The 18586-nt window shown below is 46.7% G+C and overlaps 1 protein-coding gene across 2 annotated transcripts; it reads right to left on the bottom strand.

Annotated features, from left to right (window-relative positions):
- Window positions 1-1884: 1884 nt before the first annotated feature.
- On the bottom strand, window positions 1885-18275 carry DDX23 (DEAD-box helicase 23). Of its 2 annotated transcripts, none has more exons than XM_083489572.1 (17): window positions 17803-18275; window positions 16060-16256; window positions 14953-15063; window positions 14194-14293; window positions 13673-13738; window positions 13322-13460; window positions 12828-12961; window positions 11573-11685; window positions 11061-11204; window positions 9514-9739; window positions 9017-9162; window positions 7209-7386; window positions 6449-6691; window positions 5303-5454; window positions 4326-4434; window positions 3652-3826; window positions 1885-2859 (listed from the first exon to the last, which is right to left on the bottom strand). In XM_083489572.1, the coding sequence occupies exons 2-17, from the start codon at window positions 16254-16256 to the stop codon at window positions 2636-2638; spliced, it is 2457 nt and encodes an 818-aa protein (XP_083345698.1). In that variant the 5' UTR covers window positions 17803-18275; the 3' UTR covers window positions 1885-2635. The 2 variants fall into 2 exon arrangements, with proteins under 2 accessions (XP_083345698.1, XP_083345699.1); XM_083489573.1 differs by having other exon boundaries at window positions 17965-18109.
- Window positions 18276-18586: the final 311 nt, after the last annotated feature.

Raw genomic sequence — 18586 nt, 5'->3', positions numbered from 1 at the left:
GGCAGGGAGGGAGGCCGTCGACATTTGACACGTGCGCTGATAATTCAATGTGCATTTCCCACCGAGCCTTAAATCAGAGCCTTCCAATTCAGCAGCATACACCCTGCCCTCTGTCAGCACTACCTGAAGCACAGCACAAAGTGCACTTTAGCCAAAAGGAAGGTTTGAGTCTGCTTATCAAGAGTCCTTTCGCATTTCAGGTGTTAACATTCCTACTGGGTTAAACAAGCAAAGCAAGGTATGTGAATGGCTGCATGCCACTTTTGCTTCCAATGTATGTGTGTCCTGGTTTTCAGAGATGTGTACCAGGAGCAAAAGGGGAATTCGTGTAATTATTTAGTTCCCCTCACAATAAACGATCACATGAAGTACCTTCTCTCCTACCCACCCCTGCAACCCCCCTCCCCCGGGCACACTGAGGACTCTGCTGTCCAGCACCTGCTGTGGGGACTCTTTCAAAAAGTCTTTTAAAGAGCACGTTCGAAGAATTTAGTCTGCAGATATGCAAATGAAGCTGTGGAAGTGGCTACCCAGTCCCGGAGAACAAAGATGGTCCAATAACACGCTGTCCTCAAAGTCCATGTGGTACAGTCCTAAGCATCGGTAAGACAGGCCTTCCTGCTTTCAATGAACCAGACTCCATAGTTAGTGAACTCAGCACTGCAGCTTTCTACCATAAATGTCTTCATCTCTGCATTATCACAATTCCTGGTGGAAATGCAAATTTATTGGTGGAAAATCCATACTCTTTGCCCTGGGCACTTAATTTACATTTCAGATTATGCAATATTGCATCACTTGTTCCAGTTGCAGCAGAGTGAGGGAGCTTTTCAACATGCTGTTCTTGCCTTATCCAGTGCTGAGCAGGCCAGCAAATAAAGGTAAAGTCACCCCAAAGCATGGAGGGCTACACAAATTGAATGGGGTGCTGTCCAGTCACATTACAGCCATACCTCGGGTTAAAGACGCTTCGGGTTAAATCTTTTCAGGTTGTGTTCCACGGCGACCTGGAAGTAGCAGAATGGGTTACTTCCGGGTTTCGCCGCTCGCGCAGATGCTCAAAATGACATCACATGCATGTGCAGAAGCGGTGAATCGTGACCCGCGCACACGCAGGTTGCATTCTGCTCAGGTTGCGAACGAGGCTCCGGAACGGATCACGTTCGCAACCAGAGGTACCACTGTATGTTGAATTTCATTTGGGGCACTCTTGCCAAAAATGACCACCGCTGTGTTGCAGCAGGAGTGTAGGGCTGCAGCTCACCGGACATAGAGCTACTCGCTTGCAAAAATACATGTGCCTCATGGTGTCTGCAAATGGTTCACTTTTACGGCAAGACACACAAGGTCCCACTTCTCTTCAAACATCTACTTCTGCACACTTTTGCTGAGACATACAGCAGTAACATCAAGACATGCCAGGTTTTATCCCGGCCATCTTCAGATAAGACAAGAAAAGGCTTCTGTTTGAAACCCCTGGAGAGAGGTGTAGAGGATACTGAGCTAGAAATATTTTGTTTGTTTTAAGTCCAACATGCCATCAACCTTTTGGGTTAGGGACATAAAGAACAAACAATTTCTACACATTTTGTTTTTAACAAAAATAAGTTGCCCTTTTATTCTAGACCTCCAGCTGTCATGCTTCAAACACTGCTTTGTTCCAACTACTGCTACTGCCCTCACACACACAAGATTTACTATATCAGTAGTGCAAAACTGGTTATCTTGCTTCTAGCTCATAGTCTCAAAAATAGCTTGTAAGGGCAATTGCTACATTTAAAAGGCACAGAAGCAGGAGACAGAGGAATGCAAGTTCTGCAGAGGAGACACAGTTTGAACTTGCATCTGTGAAAAGGGAGGAGTAAAGGAAGAGACAGACCTGAGTAACATTTCACATGGATTTATAGAAGCACAGAAACATCATTGAAAAATATGAATGTCTTTCTGTACATCACCTGTCCCCTTCTACTGAAAGTAGCCAGTACTAACCTCTGAATAAATCAAGTTTTGTTAAGAAATTCACCCCACCCTTCCTCATGAAATTACCACCCTGAAACATGGTACTGGAAACAGGGTGATGTTCTCACCAGAGAAGGAAAGGAGGTCCCTGCAGCATCCCAGTCAGAGTGCCACAAGCTGTATCACTCCCCCCTCCCCAAAAAAGTCGGGACAAATCCTCAGAGTCTCGCTTGATCATGGAGTAGAGGAGGTGGCAGGCTTAAAGCCACCAACTGGCACAAATCAGCAAGGTGAGTCTGCAGGCCTGGCCTAGCTCAGCTTCCCAACTCAAGTGTAAAGCAAGGCTCCAGGAAAAAGGAAGGAGGGAGAATTGTCTAGCTCAGGATTCCCAAGGAGACATTATAACTTTTTAGATTGAAGTCTTCATTCTTTGGTCCTGAATTCTTTGCTGGGTGTCACATCAATGGCTCAAGGGGTGTACCTACTACGTTTGAAGGGGAAGGGGAAGCACATTAAAAGCCACTGCCTCTTTAAGGTCTAGGCAAGTGGGCCAGAAAGAGCCACTTCACCAGGAGGCTCTCACTCTTATCAGTCTGCTCCAGGCTCCAGGCAGTGGCCCAGAGTGTCCCCTGGCTGCAATCACAGATGGGCCTCTTGAATAGCAACCCTACAGGACTCAGGCAAAGATAGTCTCTTCCCGCCGCTTCTTGGTAAGGATGGTTCCCGGCTTGTGCTGTGCATCTGGGTGGTTGGCCAGTTCTGGAGGGCATGAAGACACCGGACTCTCAAGGATAGCCTGCTTAAGGTCATAGAAGACAGCAGAGTCCTCCTTGGTGACAAAAGAGATGGCTACACCGCTCTTGCCAGCTCGTCCTGTTCGGCCAATGCGGTGAATATAATCTGTAAGCAAGGAGGAAGGAAGGTGTTAAAACGCGGCTAACCTTTGGTGCTGGATGGAAAATCTAAATGATGGCTCATACTACAGGGTCAAGGACAGAGACTGACCACTCCTTAACAGAATACACACACACACACACACACACACACACACACATATTCTGTTTTTTATATGTGTGTGTGTGTGTGTGTGTGTGTGTGTGTGTGTGTGTGTGTGTCTGCACACGAAAGCTCATACCAAGAACAAACTTAATTGGTCTCTAAGGTGCTACTGGACAATTTTAATTTTTTAAAAATATATTTCTACTGCATCAGATCAACACGACTACCTGCCTGAATCTATCACCCCTTAACCCCTTAAGAGATAAGTCATTAAAGATGAAAATGAAGATGAAGTATTAGTATCGAATTTCAGTGTTCAAAGCACTTCATACATCACATTAATCCTTACAACAGTCCTAGAAAAAGGTAGGCCATCACTAACAACTCCACATTGCAGAGGAGGCTGAGGCAGAAGGGCTTGCCCAAAGCAGCAGAGACAAGATTTGACCCAGACTTTCTAACTTGTGCACTTTGTGACTACACGCTGCCAACTCCCAGACGTGAAATTAGAAGGACCTACATCAACTTTGTGACTTCAGCAGCACAGCATGCCAACCACGGCCACCCTGCCTCTCCCGTTCGGTGGCCCAAATTGCTGAAGCCATGCCTCACAGGCACAGAGGTTCCTGTTCTAAGACCCAGGAAGTGCCCAGAAGATCTCTATAGAAAGGCAGAGAGCACTAGACAGCTCACCTTCAATGTTCTTGGCCATGTCGTAGTTCACCACCATGGACACATCATGGATGTCGATACCACGTCCAGCCACATCTGTAGCCACCAGAATATCCTTGGCACCAGCCTTCAAGTTGGAGAGGGCAAACTCTCGCTGCTCCTGACCTTTGCCACCATGAAGGGTACAGGCATTGTACTGCAGAGATGGGAGAGCAACGGGTTACATTAAGCCAGATGTTTGTTTGGGCAATGAGGACAGTAACAAGAAGGCAATGAACAAGCAACAATTCCTCCAGAGACAAAGACAGCCAAATGTTTCAAGAGAAGACACTAAGGCAGAGTGCTCCATCATTCCCAGACATTCCTAGTGAATACCAAGAGATGTTGGATTACCTTGCAAGGGGCTTGTGGGGATGGCAACTGCCAGACCAAGAATGAGCATTGAATTCTGCCAATTCAGGGCTCAGCAGAGTCAGCCAGAAAATGTCTTAACAGCTGCCATAAGCTCAACAGCCACACCACATTATTCTGATAATTTGCTGATAGTGTGAGAGGAAACACCTATGTATCTTCCTGAAGTTTGACAAAGGACACAAGGACGCCAATTCTGGGAGCCTCAAAGATGGGCTGGCTAATCTCACATGAGCCTCAAATACTTTGACACAGGACCTGCAGTTCTTGAGGTTACCACTTACCCCCATCTTCTCCAGGGATTTAGCCAGCACATCACAGCCCTTCTTCTGGTTCACAAAGATGATGATGGGTGGGTCAAAGCCCTGCTCCAAAATGTTCAGCAGTTTCTTCCTGTACAGGGGAAAGGGGAGGAGAAGCAAACAGGTGAGGCACGATGGTGGGGTCTGAAGATGCAATTTGTTCAGCAGAAATGTTACGTTGCACCCCTGCCCTCTGGCACACATCTCTAAACATCCATGCCAAAGACATGCCTCATCTCTGCATTATCATTTGGAACAGTTCAGTACCATGACATCCAGAAACAACACTAATAACACTGGGCAGGGGAAACCATGTGTACAGCCTTGAGCTCCTTGGCAGAAAGAAGGGCTAGACCTTGTAACACGTAACTAAAATGTGCACCCAGATTCAAGTAAGCATATGGGGGGTGGGCTGGACTGAATGATATTCTGGGGTCCCTCCGCAACTCTAAGCCACATGCCACGTTCTCTTTTCTGCACTCACACCAAGGAAAGGATGCACTGGTTGTTATCCTGACCCACTGATCCCACCCCACAGGTAATTGCAAGACCATGTTTCTCTCCACACGTTTTAAGTCACTGGTATTTTCAGTTTCCCGACAGGAGGGTACATGGTTCCTTTGGAACTCCACCCACTCAGCTTGAGTAATGTGGGAACCGTTTCATGGTTCAAGTCATGAGGAATGCTGGCTCATTCCACGTAGCCCTTCTCTGGAAATTACATTACGGCAGAAGCCCCATGTTTGGGTTGAGGCTTTACTTCATAGCCAGAAATGTGCTTATGCCACACTTTGGAAGGAGCGAAGATAAAGCATAAAATGGATGTGAATTGCCTCTGCAAAGGGTTCTCTATTTAAGCACAGAGCCCTCAAAGGCTCACTGTGGGAAAATGATTGATTACCTCGTTTGAACTAGACAAACCAAGCCCCTTGACGCAACCTCCCACACCAGCGATTTACCTCTTCTCCGACTCTGACATGAGGAAGACCTTCTGCTCCACACGCTCATGTGGCTTGCCAGCAGAGCCAATGTAGACCACTGCCGGGCGGCGGAGGTAACTGCGGGCCAGGCGCTCCACAGCAGGGGGCATGGTGGCTGTGAACATCACAGTCTGCGGGGGGGGGGGGGGAGAGAGAAGAGAGAGCATGAGTGCAAGACAGTCTGCCTCTCCTCCCACATAATGGAACTCCTCCAATTTAAGCAGAAAAGAGGAGGAATGCATTTTCACAAATATCACATTGCAGGAAATTATGTACAAAGCCATAAAGAGAGCTCTTTTATTAAGAGAGTTACCTCCAATCATAGCTAAAACAAGTCTCCACACTTCCATTTGCGGTATTTTAGCTAGAAATAAAGGAAATCAATGAATCCTTCACCCTGCAAAGGGCATCTAATCCCACCATTTAACCATTTCTGGCTGGTAAGTTGGTTTTTTTTTACTGTGAATGGTGCCCAAGCTTAAATGTTCTCCTTGTTCTGCCTCGCTCCCTCTCAAAGCACACTCAGTATGTTCCATGGAAAAGGGAATGGCCACTAACATCAACCATCCTCCTAACCGCCTCATCTTTTGTGCCTATGAATCTGAACTCTGGGTGGAACCCAAGTGATCAGTTCCATGAACACAAGGACTATTATTATTATTATTATTAATATGCAGCCCTATACCTGAGGGTCTCAGGGCCCTCTCCTCTCCCTACACTCCCTGTAAATCAACTCTGGAGGATAGAGGTAACCCCCAGAACAAATTTACAGGGCACACAGGGGGCATATGGGGAGAGAGGAGCAGACAAGGAAGCTCCATTGCACAACTAAAAGTCTTTGTGCTGTTTAGTGGGCTACCGCCCTCTGGAATGAACATGGTTTCCTAAGAAACAGCTTTCAGATAAAAGCATCTCCCTGCCCATAAGCAGCCACCAACCACACCCTCCATCCCTTCAAAAAAAAGTGCCTTATTTCTCATGTGAATTTAAAAACATTGCTAACCAGGTCAGATTAAATGAAGGGTGTTTGGGTCAAAGGGTGGAACTCAATGGTAGACTTGAACCCCAGTAATTTACTTTTTACAAGTTAATACACCAACAGCAAGGCATGCAAACCCCACTAACCTGCCGATATTTGTGCTTGCCCAACTCAAAGTTGGCCAACATCTTTTCAGGGTCTTCAGCCTCGTCCGTATCTGGTTTCTGGTTAGTGACAGGTATGTGCTCCAGGATCTTCTGCACATCAGGCTCGAAGCCCATGTCAATCATGCGGTCAGCCTCATCCAGTACTACATAGGTGCAGCGGCTCAGCACCAGGTAACGGTTCTCCAAAACGTCAATCAGACGACCCGGTGTAGCAATCACAATCTGTGGCATTCAGCGAGAGAGAGCAGATACATGGAGGTGGAAATGACCCTTGCAACCTGTGTCCATACACCTTTTCCCCATCCTTCCCTGATAAACTCAAGAAACAGTGCAACATTTCCCAATGTACTATCCAGGCAAGGAAGGTGAGCCAGGCCATGAAGTTAAGAGGATATTAAGCTATGATTGGGTGTCATCATTTATTTATCACTCACAGGAGCACTGTGCTAATGCACAAAGTGAACATTTAGGGTTGTAGCCAACAATATGCCAAGAGTGTTCTGCTGGTACAACAGGATTTCCATTTCCTCTCCTCCCACTGTGTGCCCCTAAAATCTACTCTAACATCTCCCCCTACCCTCTGGAACTGATTTTGAGGGTGTGTGCAGGGGGATATAGTAGAGGAAGAAGCAGCTCCATTGCAGGATGAGAAGTTGGTTGCGTCAGCAGCAGCAGCATTGACTGCGGCCCTTACAGACAACCCACCCTAACTTTTAAAACAGAAGGGTGCCCCTCTCACCTCACAACCCATGCGCAGGCGGAAGCCTTGATCCTCACGCGAGATGCCACCAATAACAGCCACTGTGCGGATGCCCAGGGGCTTTCCAAATTTGATGGTCTCTTCCTCAATCTGCTGGGCCAGCTCACGGGTGGGAGCCAGGATGACGGCATAAGGTCCCTGATCCGACTCCTCAATCCTGCAGTGAACAAAAAACACATGCTGAGCTGAAGCAGTCAGGGTGAAACCATCCCTCTCTGGCCTACGAGACTTCGCAGCAAAGGCAGGATCCCAACCAAAGAATGCCCCAGGTCCGCCTGCTAGATTGGACTGTGAGAAATGTATACATTTGTGACTACCACTGAAACAAAATTAAGTAAGGGTGGGCGCCATGTGATTTTTTTTGGAGAAGGGGAAACAAGCCCCCCCCAAAGTGTCAACCCAGTGAAGTAAATGGGTTCCAACTGAACCAGATTATTTCAAGCTCACCTAGAAGCCACAGTTTCTGGGGAAGGGTCATCGCTTAGTGCAGGGGTCGGCAAGGTTTCTGGTACCTGCGTCTGTGCAGACATGATATTCGGCGTCTGCACATGTGCAGACACAATTTTCACCACCGCGGAAGAGAGACCCTGTGCTGCACCGTGCTAGTTTAGGGCAGCATGTGGGGACTTGCTGAGTGGGCGGCTCAGTTCGGGGGTGGCTCATGGGCTGGTTAAACAACCCCTGTGGGCTGCTTGTGGCCCATGGCCCTTAGGTTGCCTACCCCTGGCTTAGTGGTACAGCACATGCCTTGCATGCAGAAGGTCCCAGGTTCGATACCTGGCATCTCCAGGTAGAGCTGGGAGAGGAACCTGCCCGAAACCCTGGAGAGCCACTGCCAGTCAGTGTAGACAATGCTGAGGTAGGCGGACCAATGGTTTGACTCCGAACAAGGCAGTTTTCTATGTTCATAAGTTGACACCAGCCATTTAGCCTGAGCACAACAAAAGCTGCAAGGAGGTCCCTGCAGTGTACACGGGAGTGGGGGGCGGGGGCGGGGAGCCTTCTATCCATGGTGATTTGGCTTATCTCCAGCATGGTTAGTTTGTGAGCTTCCCAGAAGTCTCTGGGTAGCCACTGATGGAAACAGCATTGCTGGACAAAGATCGACCTTTTTTTGTCAATGTGAGCAAAGCAATTCTTATGTTTGTTATCAGGCCATGACTGTGGTCCTGCTCACTCAAAGCTGCACACCTGGAAGCAATGGCTTTACCATGGGAGAAAAATCCTCATCTCCCCACCTCTTATTCATTCTCACATACACACAAAAACAGGGGTGAGCAGTGACTAGCACAATTCTGAGCTTTGCCACCAAAATTTACTGAAATATTAGGGGGGTTACAAAGGCTTCCCAAACAGATTACAGCGGTACCTTGGTTCCTGAACAAATCGGCTCCTGAACGCCGCAAACCCGGAAGCAAGTGTTCCGGTATGTGAATGTTTTTGGAAGCTGAACATCCAACGCGGCTTCCGATTGAGTGCAGGAAGCTCCTGCAGCCAATCAGAAGCCGCACCTTGGTTTTCAAATGTTTTCGGGAGTTGAATGGACTCCCGGAAAGGATTAAGTTCAAGAACCAAGGTACCAGTGTACTTGATGTGTGGTATTAGATAAATATCACTCGCTCACAGAAGAATGCCTGGCGGTTGAGAGCACCAGTGCAAACCGTGGTGGCTGAAGAATCATTTGCATGTGAGCATTGGACCCAGACCCAAACCATTGTCCATTTCATCCCCCCCCCCCCCGGAAAAGAGGCCTAACCTGCCGCAGCACCCATCACTCCCTCCCTCACCTGTCAATCTTGGGAAGTGTTGTGATCCACACCAGCAACGGGATAAGGAAGGCAGCTGTTTTACCACTGCCAGTTTCTGCCACGCCAATGATGTCACGGTTCTGCAGACCAATAGGAATGGCTTGACGCTGAATAGGAGTTGGTTCCTGTGGAAAACGGGGCATAAAACCTATCAGGAAAGCACTAGACTTCTTGGGAGGAATCAAAGGGAATTCAAGCAGTCAGCAACAGAACCAGGAATCCTGACTCTTAGCCCTCCTCAACATCCAAAACAATATGGCCTTTCAAGAACAAAGCTGATCTCCAGAAGCCATGCTGCTCAGTCCCTGTTCAACAGCACCCACCCCCATAAACTAAATGATCATTTTTTAAAAAATGATCATCTTAAAATATAAACTTATATATTTTAAAACAGGATTTAAAATCTCAAAATAAACTGAAGTTTCAATGGTTAGCAGAAGGGCCAATCCATCTTTATGAAGTGACCTGCATCTTACCTTGTAGCCGCATTTGTCAATGACCTCCAAGATGTGAGGGGGCAGCGAAGAGTCTTTCCAGGAACGAATAGGGTTGGGGATCTTGCCTCCTTTGGTGGTGATGCTGTAGTCCTCCCGGAAGATACGCCAGTCCCTGTCTGTCATCTCATCCAGTTTCTTTTGAGACCAATGCCTGTCATCCCAGCGTTGCTTGGCCTCCTTTTTACGCAGCTTGCGCAGACGTGCCCTACGAAGAAGGAAGAGCCCAACAGCGTCAGAATAGGCAGGCCAAAATGGTAGAAGACAAAAGCAAAGAAAAACCCCAGCAAACTGGAAGAGGGCTGCTCTTATTTGCCCACATTCGCACAAAACTTTGCTTACTGCAAAATATTAACTATGCCTGGAATAGGATTGGGCGATATATTGAGATATCGTCCAAAACTGGTTAGACGTTCACATCATGATAACTGTTTCATAATATTTTACCTGGCAATATATCACGAATCACAGTATGTGTGAGGATTAGGCAATATCTGGTTTTCAACATTGCAATGTATCCCCAGCTAAACATTGCAATGTTATCACCAGCAAAACATCACAATCTACCACAGTGTCTGAAATAAGCATGGAACTATGCAAAGGCGAAAATGACAATGTCCTGGCGACTGCTGCTACTTAGGGGTCTAAAACGGATAAATGATAATATTATCAATCACTTCATGGTCACTTTAATCACTGATTTAATCACTTTAATCAGTCAAGGCAAAATGCATCCAAACAGGACTTTTAGTTTGGGGTTTGACTACCCAATGGTGGTATTCAGGACAATCCACAGCACGGCAATGAGTCATAGTGAATACAAATAATCTGGGAGTGCCAGACTGCCAGCATGCCCACTAAGCAGCAGCAGTGGCAGCAGCCTGGCAGCAGTAGAATCAGCAAAGGCCGGGGGGCAGAAGTGGTGGCAGCCTGCAAAGGCCTTGTCATGGTAGTGGCAGTAACGGTTGCCTGCAAGGCCTTGCAGTGGCAGCAATAGTAGTGGCAGCCTGCAAGGCCTCACTGAGGCAGGCTGCCACAGCTTCTGCCACTGCCTCCTACTACCGCCAGGAGAACTTGCAGACTGCCGCCACTTTTTGCCACCGTGGCCAGATTTAGCAAGCCCCACTGCTAAAAGCACAAAACTCTAGCCAGAAAAGAAAACTGGTGAGCACAAGCTGGCTCAAGTAACCTATTCATTACTTCTGTAGATGCTGAATGGCATGTGTGGCTAAAAAACCCAACAATGGATTTGATCTATTAATAGAGTATGCATATAATTTGAACAATTTTCATGATTTACACTCCTCACAATGAACTCTTAAGAGAGTTTTGGTTGGTTGAATTGAAAAAAATAACAACCCACCAATCCTTGTACATGTGATGAAAGCACAGAATGTCTTCCCATATCCACCTGAACACCAACATCCAGAAAACCACAAAGTTTACTGTTCCCTCATTAGATGGGGAAATGTCATCATAAACTTTGAAACACCAACACCTGCCTCCTTCCTGCCCTGGATGTAACTTACTCTTCTTGCTCTTTCTCCTCCAGCGTGCGCCGCTTCTCCATCAGGTCTCCATAAAAACGCGACTGCTCCCGCTTCTGCTGTTTCAAGTCAATGCCAGCAATGAAGCCACGTCCCAGCAGCTGAACCTGATGTCGCTCCTTGTACCTGTTGAACAGAATGTCAGATGGTACTGTATACACTCCAAACTGTAGGTGGTTAGAATCTGGTTAGGAACTCCCAGAACCCCATTTCAGTTTTTTCCACAAGCCCACTTAATTTGCACAACTCACTGCCGTGTGAGAATTTGTATTTTTAGGGTACAAGGCTGTAGTTTTTCTACAAATCCCAAATCCCAGACCTCTAGTCATCTTCCTCTCACAGGGATGGGAATATTCCTGGTTCATTTGTGTCAGCTATACCGGCTAAGGAGGAAATGGGATTTTCAGATTGTTCCCAGGAGCAAGGATAGATATATGGCTCTGCGGACACCCATAGCATCCCATACGGAACCTGCCTCCCACAGCAATACTCACAGGGGATTGTAGTCAATGGAAGTGTCTTCGGAAGCATCCCACTCAAAGACAAATTTGCGGTCATTCAGATGCCGAGTACGTCTCCGCTTCTTGACCCCACCCAAGTACCGCTCCTAAGGGGACGTGGGTATTTATTTATTCATTCAGTTCATGCCCTCTCAGACTTTTCCAAAGGAAAAACAAGACATTTCCCAATGAAACACAAAGGAAGTTTGCAAGGAAACTCTATGTGCCTCCCTTTGCAAGAATTCAGCCTGACTGTGAAGAGACAAGGATTGTTGCTGAACACGCTAAGGAGCAAAGTATACCTTAAAGCTTGCTATAATCCAATTCACACACCGGTTGGATCACAATTACAATAAACACGTATGCTGCTCTTTCTAAGTTTTCTAGACGCTTCATATATGACAGCCCTGTAAGGTGGGTCAGTATTATTATTCCTCATATTTCTGATACGTGCCTGAGGCTGACAAGGCAAGAGTTTCCCTAAGGCCCTGTAGTGGCAGAAGTGCAATCTGAACTAGGGACACCCCGGCTAACAGTTCAGACTCTGCATTGGTTCCCAAATCAGCTTTTTGCTCACTTGGGCTCATATCCAGATCATCCGTTTCATTACCAGCCCAGAAAACATGTGTATCCTCACTGGACCTTGGGAACAAAGACCCAGGAAAAAGCAGGAAGAATGAATTTGCATAGGTTCTGATCTCGGCCCAGTTTTGCCGCAGCAAAGCAAAGGGGGGGAAAAGCCTTCTATTCCAATGCTGAAAACTCCAAACAGCTGTGTCTGAAGATGTGTTCCTGTTAAGAACTGGGCTGTTGCTTTCTTCTTCAGGTGTACATTTCAAAAACTCAGGAACCCCCAAAGAAAAGTCATTACAGTAGCCTAGCCTTAAGGTTATGAAGTCATGTAAAGGACAAGAAATGAGTGATGAAAAGTGATCAAACAATTTTACGGACCATTTTCTAAAGCTGGCTTTTTGGGAGGTTGAAAGTACGTTGGCACTGTCAGGTTGATTTTGTGAGTGGGTCTACTGTGACAATCAACCCACACCAATAATATATTTTTCAGGACATAGAAAACTGTGATGATTCACTCAAAAAACTGGTATGATTGCATTAAATTGATCAATGAATTCAACTTCAGCCACTTGGATGCACATCAAAGACACTCTCCTATCCCAGTCCCCTTGCTCAAACCCATTAGTCCTCATCTCTATACTTCTTACAGAGAGAAAATGAAATGGCCCAGCGTTACCTTGATGGCATGAAGTTCCTTACTCTTATCTTTCTCCTCACGGATTTTTTGCCGCCCTTCCTCATCTTCATTGCCATTGGTCTCTCGTTCCATGCGCTCTCTCCGCTCACGCCGCTCCCTCTCCTGGGGGTCTTCTGTAGTAAATGGCAGAATGTCAGGAAACGTGGCATCAGGACACAAGCACAGAGAAGGGAATCACATCATGCCCCTGAAGCTGAATACAGTTGTACCTTGGATCCTGAACGCCTTGCGAGTCGAACGCTTTGGCTCTTGAACGCCACAAACCCGGAAGTGAGTGTTCCGGTTTGTGAATGTTCCTTGGAACCCGAATGTCCGACACGACTTCCGATTGGCTGCAGGAGCTTCCTGCAGCCAACTGGAAGCCGTGCCTTGGTTTCCAAACGTCTTGGAAGTCGAACGGACTTCTGGAACGGATTCTGTTCAACTTCCGAGGTACCACTGTACCTGATGATCTCCTGAGAGGTAATCTTTACCTAGCATCTTCCTCCCCATTTCTTGGAAATGTTTTCTCTTTTTCCTCTCCTCTTCTATGAGCCGCTGCCGCTCCTCCACCTCCTGCTGCCGTCGCTTCAAGGCCTCGGCCTCTCGTTCTGCCTTGGAAAGGAACTTCGGCTGCAAGAAATCAGAGCAAGATGTTGAGCGTGCAAGGAAACCTTGTGTACTTCCCTCATCAAGTATTGCTGAAGATGCCAAGGAAGCAAAGCACAGCTTTAGACACACACAGCTTGCTGTAATCCAATAGACCCACCTGCTGGCCTCACCCGGGCAAAAATGGAATTGGTAGGCGGGGGAAAAGAAAGTGGAGGCATGCCCCATGCTCTTACCTTGGCTTCAGCCTCTTCCTCAGCTTTCTTCTTGGCCAGCAGCTCCTCCAGAGAAAGTGGCTGGGCCTGTGAACAAAACAAGTGCACGTTAAAATCAGGGGTGGAGGTGAGTGGGGTGGGAGAGAGAAACCCAAAAAGTAGGAATTGCTATCACTGAAGCTGTGGGGTCTATACTTTTGGCTGTACGGAAAAAGTGCTATGCTATAAAGTTCCAAAGTAGCAAGGTTGAAAGAGAATGTGAAAAACTGTTTTTAAGTAGCCTGATTAATTGAGAAGAGCTGCCCTTTCATCTCACTTTCCAGAGATACTGTATAAAGAAGTAGAGAACAGAAACATACCAGAGATTTATAGTATAAGACCTTTCAACCAACAAAAGGTTCTTATCTATGCCATCCTAGAAACACACTTTGCAAAATATACATGGACTTGGTGCTGTGGGGAATTCAAACCCACTCAGCTTAACTGTACATGTTACAGAGAACTGAACAAGCACTGGACATCTAGAAGGCACATGCAGTTACCTTCTCCTTCTTTGACAATGAATCATCATCATCATCTCCTCTGCGAGAATCTCTGTCTTTCCTGGATTTGGAGTCTTTGTTCCGACTTGGAGAGGAGCTCCTGTGCCAGAGGGATAGAAGAGTCAGGAATTGGGGTTACTGCATTTCACTGGGTGGATCTAGGTTCAGCTGGCCTCGACGAGGGACCATTCCTTTAGTGTGGCAAGCCCTGCCCTGTGGAACTCCCTACCAGTAGAGGTTCAGCAGGAACTTTCCCTCCCTTCTTTTAGATGTCTTCAATTATTTAGACAGGCCTTTGAAATATGCATTTCTCTTTTTAACCAACTAGTATCTGCTGATGTTTCACTGATGTTTTTATGGACCACTTTACTGATTTTATTATATTTGGTATGTTACTCACCATTCTGATCTACTTCATGAAAGTAAGGATTATAAATATTTAAATATATCCAAATCTAAATAAATCTATTGAACAAATCCTCAGCACCAGTCACTCATGGTAACTGTAGATGCTACTGCCCTTTCAACAACAACCTAGGCCTTGTACCTTGAGCCCAATTCCCATAATAGTAACCTGTTAACCCAAGAATTTAGATGAAACTTCTCTTTAAATCCAAACATAAAGCTAAAATGGTGAAATTGTAGGTATCTTTTTCATCATGTTTCCCCCCCAGCTACCCATGAAACAATGCTATATTCCACAACAGCTGCGACACCTCAGAAGTAACTGCACTCATTGTCTAGGAAACAGTGTTTTACCTGGACCGTTTACGGTCCTTGTCCCTCCGGTGCCCATCTTTCTCACGATCCCGGTCCTTCTTGCTGCGCTCCCGCTCTTTGTCTCGCTCCCGCTCTTTATATCGTCGCTCTCTACAAAGAAATGGTTTACATGCGAATAACTGATTTCAATGCACACAGAACAAGCCACCCCTTCCATCAGACAGCAGAAACCTGAATCAATAGAAATCAACCAACCAACTGTAGAAACTGTTCAATCCCACCAAATTAAATTAGCATCCTCCTATAGATATAGTCCCTTTATGTTTTGCTCACACCCATCAACTCAGCCTTTATATAAAGGGTACAGCTGTGGTTTATCTGTACAGCAGACCTGGAAAGGCATAGAAATTGACAATAAATGTAATCAAGATTGAGTGGATGTAACTCTGCAACAGTGCCTCCGAAGTGCTGAATTTGGCACAGAGCACTGAATTCAGCATCCTAAGACCCTCCATTTTCTTTCTTTAAAATGAAAAGAAAAAAAAAGATTAGCCACAGCTCAAATTCAGGAGAGAATTAGGACAGAGCAACATTTTCATTGGTTGGGCTTCACTAACTTGCATTGTCTCACAAGCTCCCTTCCCCAAAGAAAGCAGATGCGTTATATTAAGTAAAGTGATACACTGTAATCTGTTTAGCATGCACAGTGTTTGCAAGTCTTAGAAACCAAGCTCTATCAGTGTAGTTTAGGAAAACTTTGTACCCATTTTTTATTTCAAAACCAACAATACCGACTACCTCGCCCCAGTGTAACAAAGGATGCAGAACAGTATGTCTACAAAGGACATGCACTGGTTGTCCTTGAACTTATGTAAGCACCATTTCTGTTGGGAATAGATTGTGACTCTGTTACTAAGTCCACCCCCAAAGCATTTGAAAGTAACTGCTCTGAGAAACTGGATGCTACCTCGGTAAATCGTTGGTTTGAGTCCAAAATCTAGTTCAATGCTGGATTGTTGAATCCTACTAATAGCCAAATAAAAACAGCTGAAGCTAACAGCTTTCCCTGCTTACTTAAGACACTCAAGGCTGACTAGCCTTCATCATCCTTGCAGCAAACCAAACTGACCTATAATCTGGCCTTACCTCTCAGTCGATTTGGACCTAGATCGGGATCTTGATCGACTGCCTCTCCTTCTCTCACGGGAGCGGTGCCTTTTCCTGTCCTTTGTGACGGGGGAGCCTTTCCTGTCTCGCTCTCGTTCAGCTGAACGTGAGCGTCTCCGCTCTTCCTTGACGGGTGAAGAATCTCTCTCTCTCTTTTCAACAGTTTCCCCAGCCATCTGGATTAAAAAAGTTTTGTTGATGGTATTAATATACAGAAGTTATTAGGAAGAGGAAGGGGGATTGGAGACCTGCTTCAGTATGGAATTGCCCCCAACTGTCTGTGGATATAGCTTAATTAAGAATCTGAAATCTCACTCCTTGCATTATACACCAATTATGTCATTCTTAAAATCCTGAGCAAGTTTTCAAGGTGTGGAAGTTGGTGAGGGACCAACAGTTGGAGCCCCTGATTCCCAAGAGAAATGCCACCTGAACTCCTCCCAGTTACTGATTCAGACATAAAAAAGGAATCTGTGGAGGGGATGGCATCTCTGAAAGAGGATTTGCTGGCAGGCTATTTTGAGAAGGTGGCAGTCTTGGCATATTGCCTTCTACTCCATTCTCAACATGGTCCTCTTAGAATAAATACTGATTAAACAGGCTATTGCTACCAGTTTTAACACAGCTGGCCTGTTTTTAGAGGAGAAGCCCCAAAATTGATCAGGACAAATTTCTAAATGTCACATAGACTGAAATAAATTAAAGTCTGCCAATGAGCAATTGTTTCAAATTCATATATACTGGTAGTGGAAAAACACATGCGCATGCACACACAAAAATCATCATGTCCAACAACAAGTAGTTCTTCTGCATATAGGCATGATAAAAATTCATGATCAGGTGCATGCTGCATGTTCACATGAACATGCAGTTCTTGCAGCTGATGATCCACATGCTGGTTCTATGACTGCAGGTATGGTATAGCAGCAAAAGTGTCTGACTGATGAAAAAGGGAGAGCTGGGATCGTATCTCCCCTCAGTCATGCACAGATTGGTTGTGAAGATAAAAGCTGTGAGGGGGAGGAAACACTACCTTGAGCTCTTTGGAAGAAAAGTGGGATATAATTAAAATGTAACAAATAAAACATATTTTAACATAAAAATAAGAGCATAAAATAAATTTTTATGTTGGAAAAAGTGGCACATGATACACAATGACAATCACAGTTATTTCAGCACAAACTTTAACAGAACAATCAAGACTTCACTCTTCTCAAATTCTTGCACCCAGCTCACTCCCTAAAGCTGGAGGGAGAAACTTGTTCTTTGAGCTGGAGCAGGTTTGGTGTTGTAGAAGGTAAGACAGTGGAGCTCAGCTCAGGCTAGAAATGCCCCACTCTGCATGGGAGTCCATGAGGGGTAGTGGTTAGAGCAGGCATAGGCAAACTCCGGCCCTCCAGATGTTTGGGACTACAGATCCCATCATCCCTGACCACTGGTCCTATTAGCTAGGGATGATGAGAATTGTAGTCCCAAACATCTGGAGGGCCGGAGTTTGCCTGTGCCTGGGTTAGAGTGCCAGACCGGGTCCTAGGAGGCCGGAGTTCAAATCCCCACTTGGTGATGAAGCTCACAGGGTGACCTGGGGCAAAGTCACACACTCTCGGCCTAGCCCACCTCACAGGGTTGTTGTGAGGATAAAATGGGGGGGGGGAGCAGGATACAAATTTAACAAACAACAACAACAACGTCTCTTCCTCCCACGAACCCTGGTGCACAAACCTCTGTGTTTATTCTGGCACCATCCCCGTCAGGGCTGAGCGTCTGGAAACGAACCAAGGCGAGGGAAGCGACGGCGTGAGGCGCCCGCAACTACCGCTGACCTGAAGCCGGCAGCCCTTCTGCCTCCAGCGGCAGCCCTTCTTCTTGGATAGCTTTCCCTACTTGCAGTCGCTGGAAACACCGGCGGTGGCCGGGGGACAAGCGGGTCCGCCTCACCTGTAAGCCCTTCCCGACGTTACCAGCAACTCACTGCGCCGCCAACATCGCCGCCATCTTACTAAAGCTGATTCCGGTCACAACAGCGGGTTTGCCGCGGAGCATCATGGGAAAGCAAGTCCACTCGGGCTATCCCTCCCGCCTCAGTGCCCAGGCTTAGGACTACAATTCCCACAGAAACCGCGAGGCAGGGAGAGAAAAAACGAAAACGAAAAAATCCCAGCATGCACCACACTCGGAAGGCGCTCTGTTCGCCCGGCAAATAAGCTTTTCAGGCTACGCAGCCTGTGCGTTCTAAACGGAACGTAAGAAAACTACAATTCCCAGAGGGCGTTTCGGCGTCTTGACGGAAGATTAACGCCGCCTTCCCCCCATGGGGGCTACTGGGAAATGTTGTTCTGCCGGGCCCGTGGGACTTCGCTCAGGCTTGCCTTCATGCGAGGGGATGGAGACGGGTTTCCTGCGAAGGAGTTTGCTGGAGCGGCTCCCCGCAAAGGCACCGCCGCCCTGCGTTCACACCGTTGTTCCTGATGCGGATCTTCGCTCACCCCTTTTCCCCTGGTGGGAA

Source organism: Podarcis liolepis (assembly GCF_965112155.1).
Source record: "Podarcis liolepis genome assembly, chromosome: 2".
Lineage (NCBI taxonomy): Eukaryota > Metazoa > Chordata > Lepidosauria > Squamata > Lacertidae > Podarcis > Podarcis liolepis.
Note: the sequence above shows the minus strand (reverse complement) of the source record. Positions and strands in the feature narration are given on the sequence as shown.

What these genes read in the sequence shown, in the direction of transcription:
- DDX23 (XM_083489572.1), bottom strand. Translation starts at nt 16,256, where the DNA reads ATGGCTGGGGAAACTGTTGAAAAGAGAGAGAGAGATTCTTCACCCGTC. An exon ending in GAGGAGAAAGAGCAAGAAGA is followed by an intron (nt 9,740 to 11,060) that starts GTAAGTTACATC and finishes CCTTCTTCGTAG; the next exon opens with GGCACGTCTGCGCAAGCTGC. An exon ending in TTGACAAATGCGGCTACAAG is followed by an intron (nt 9,163 to 9,513) that starts GTAAGATGCAGG and finishes CGTTTTCCACAG; the next exon opens with GAACCAACTCCTATTCAGCG.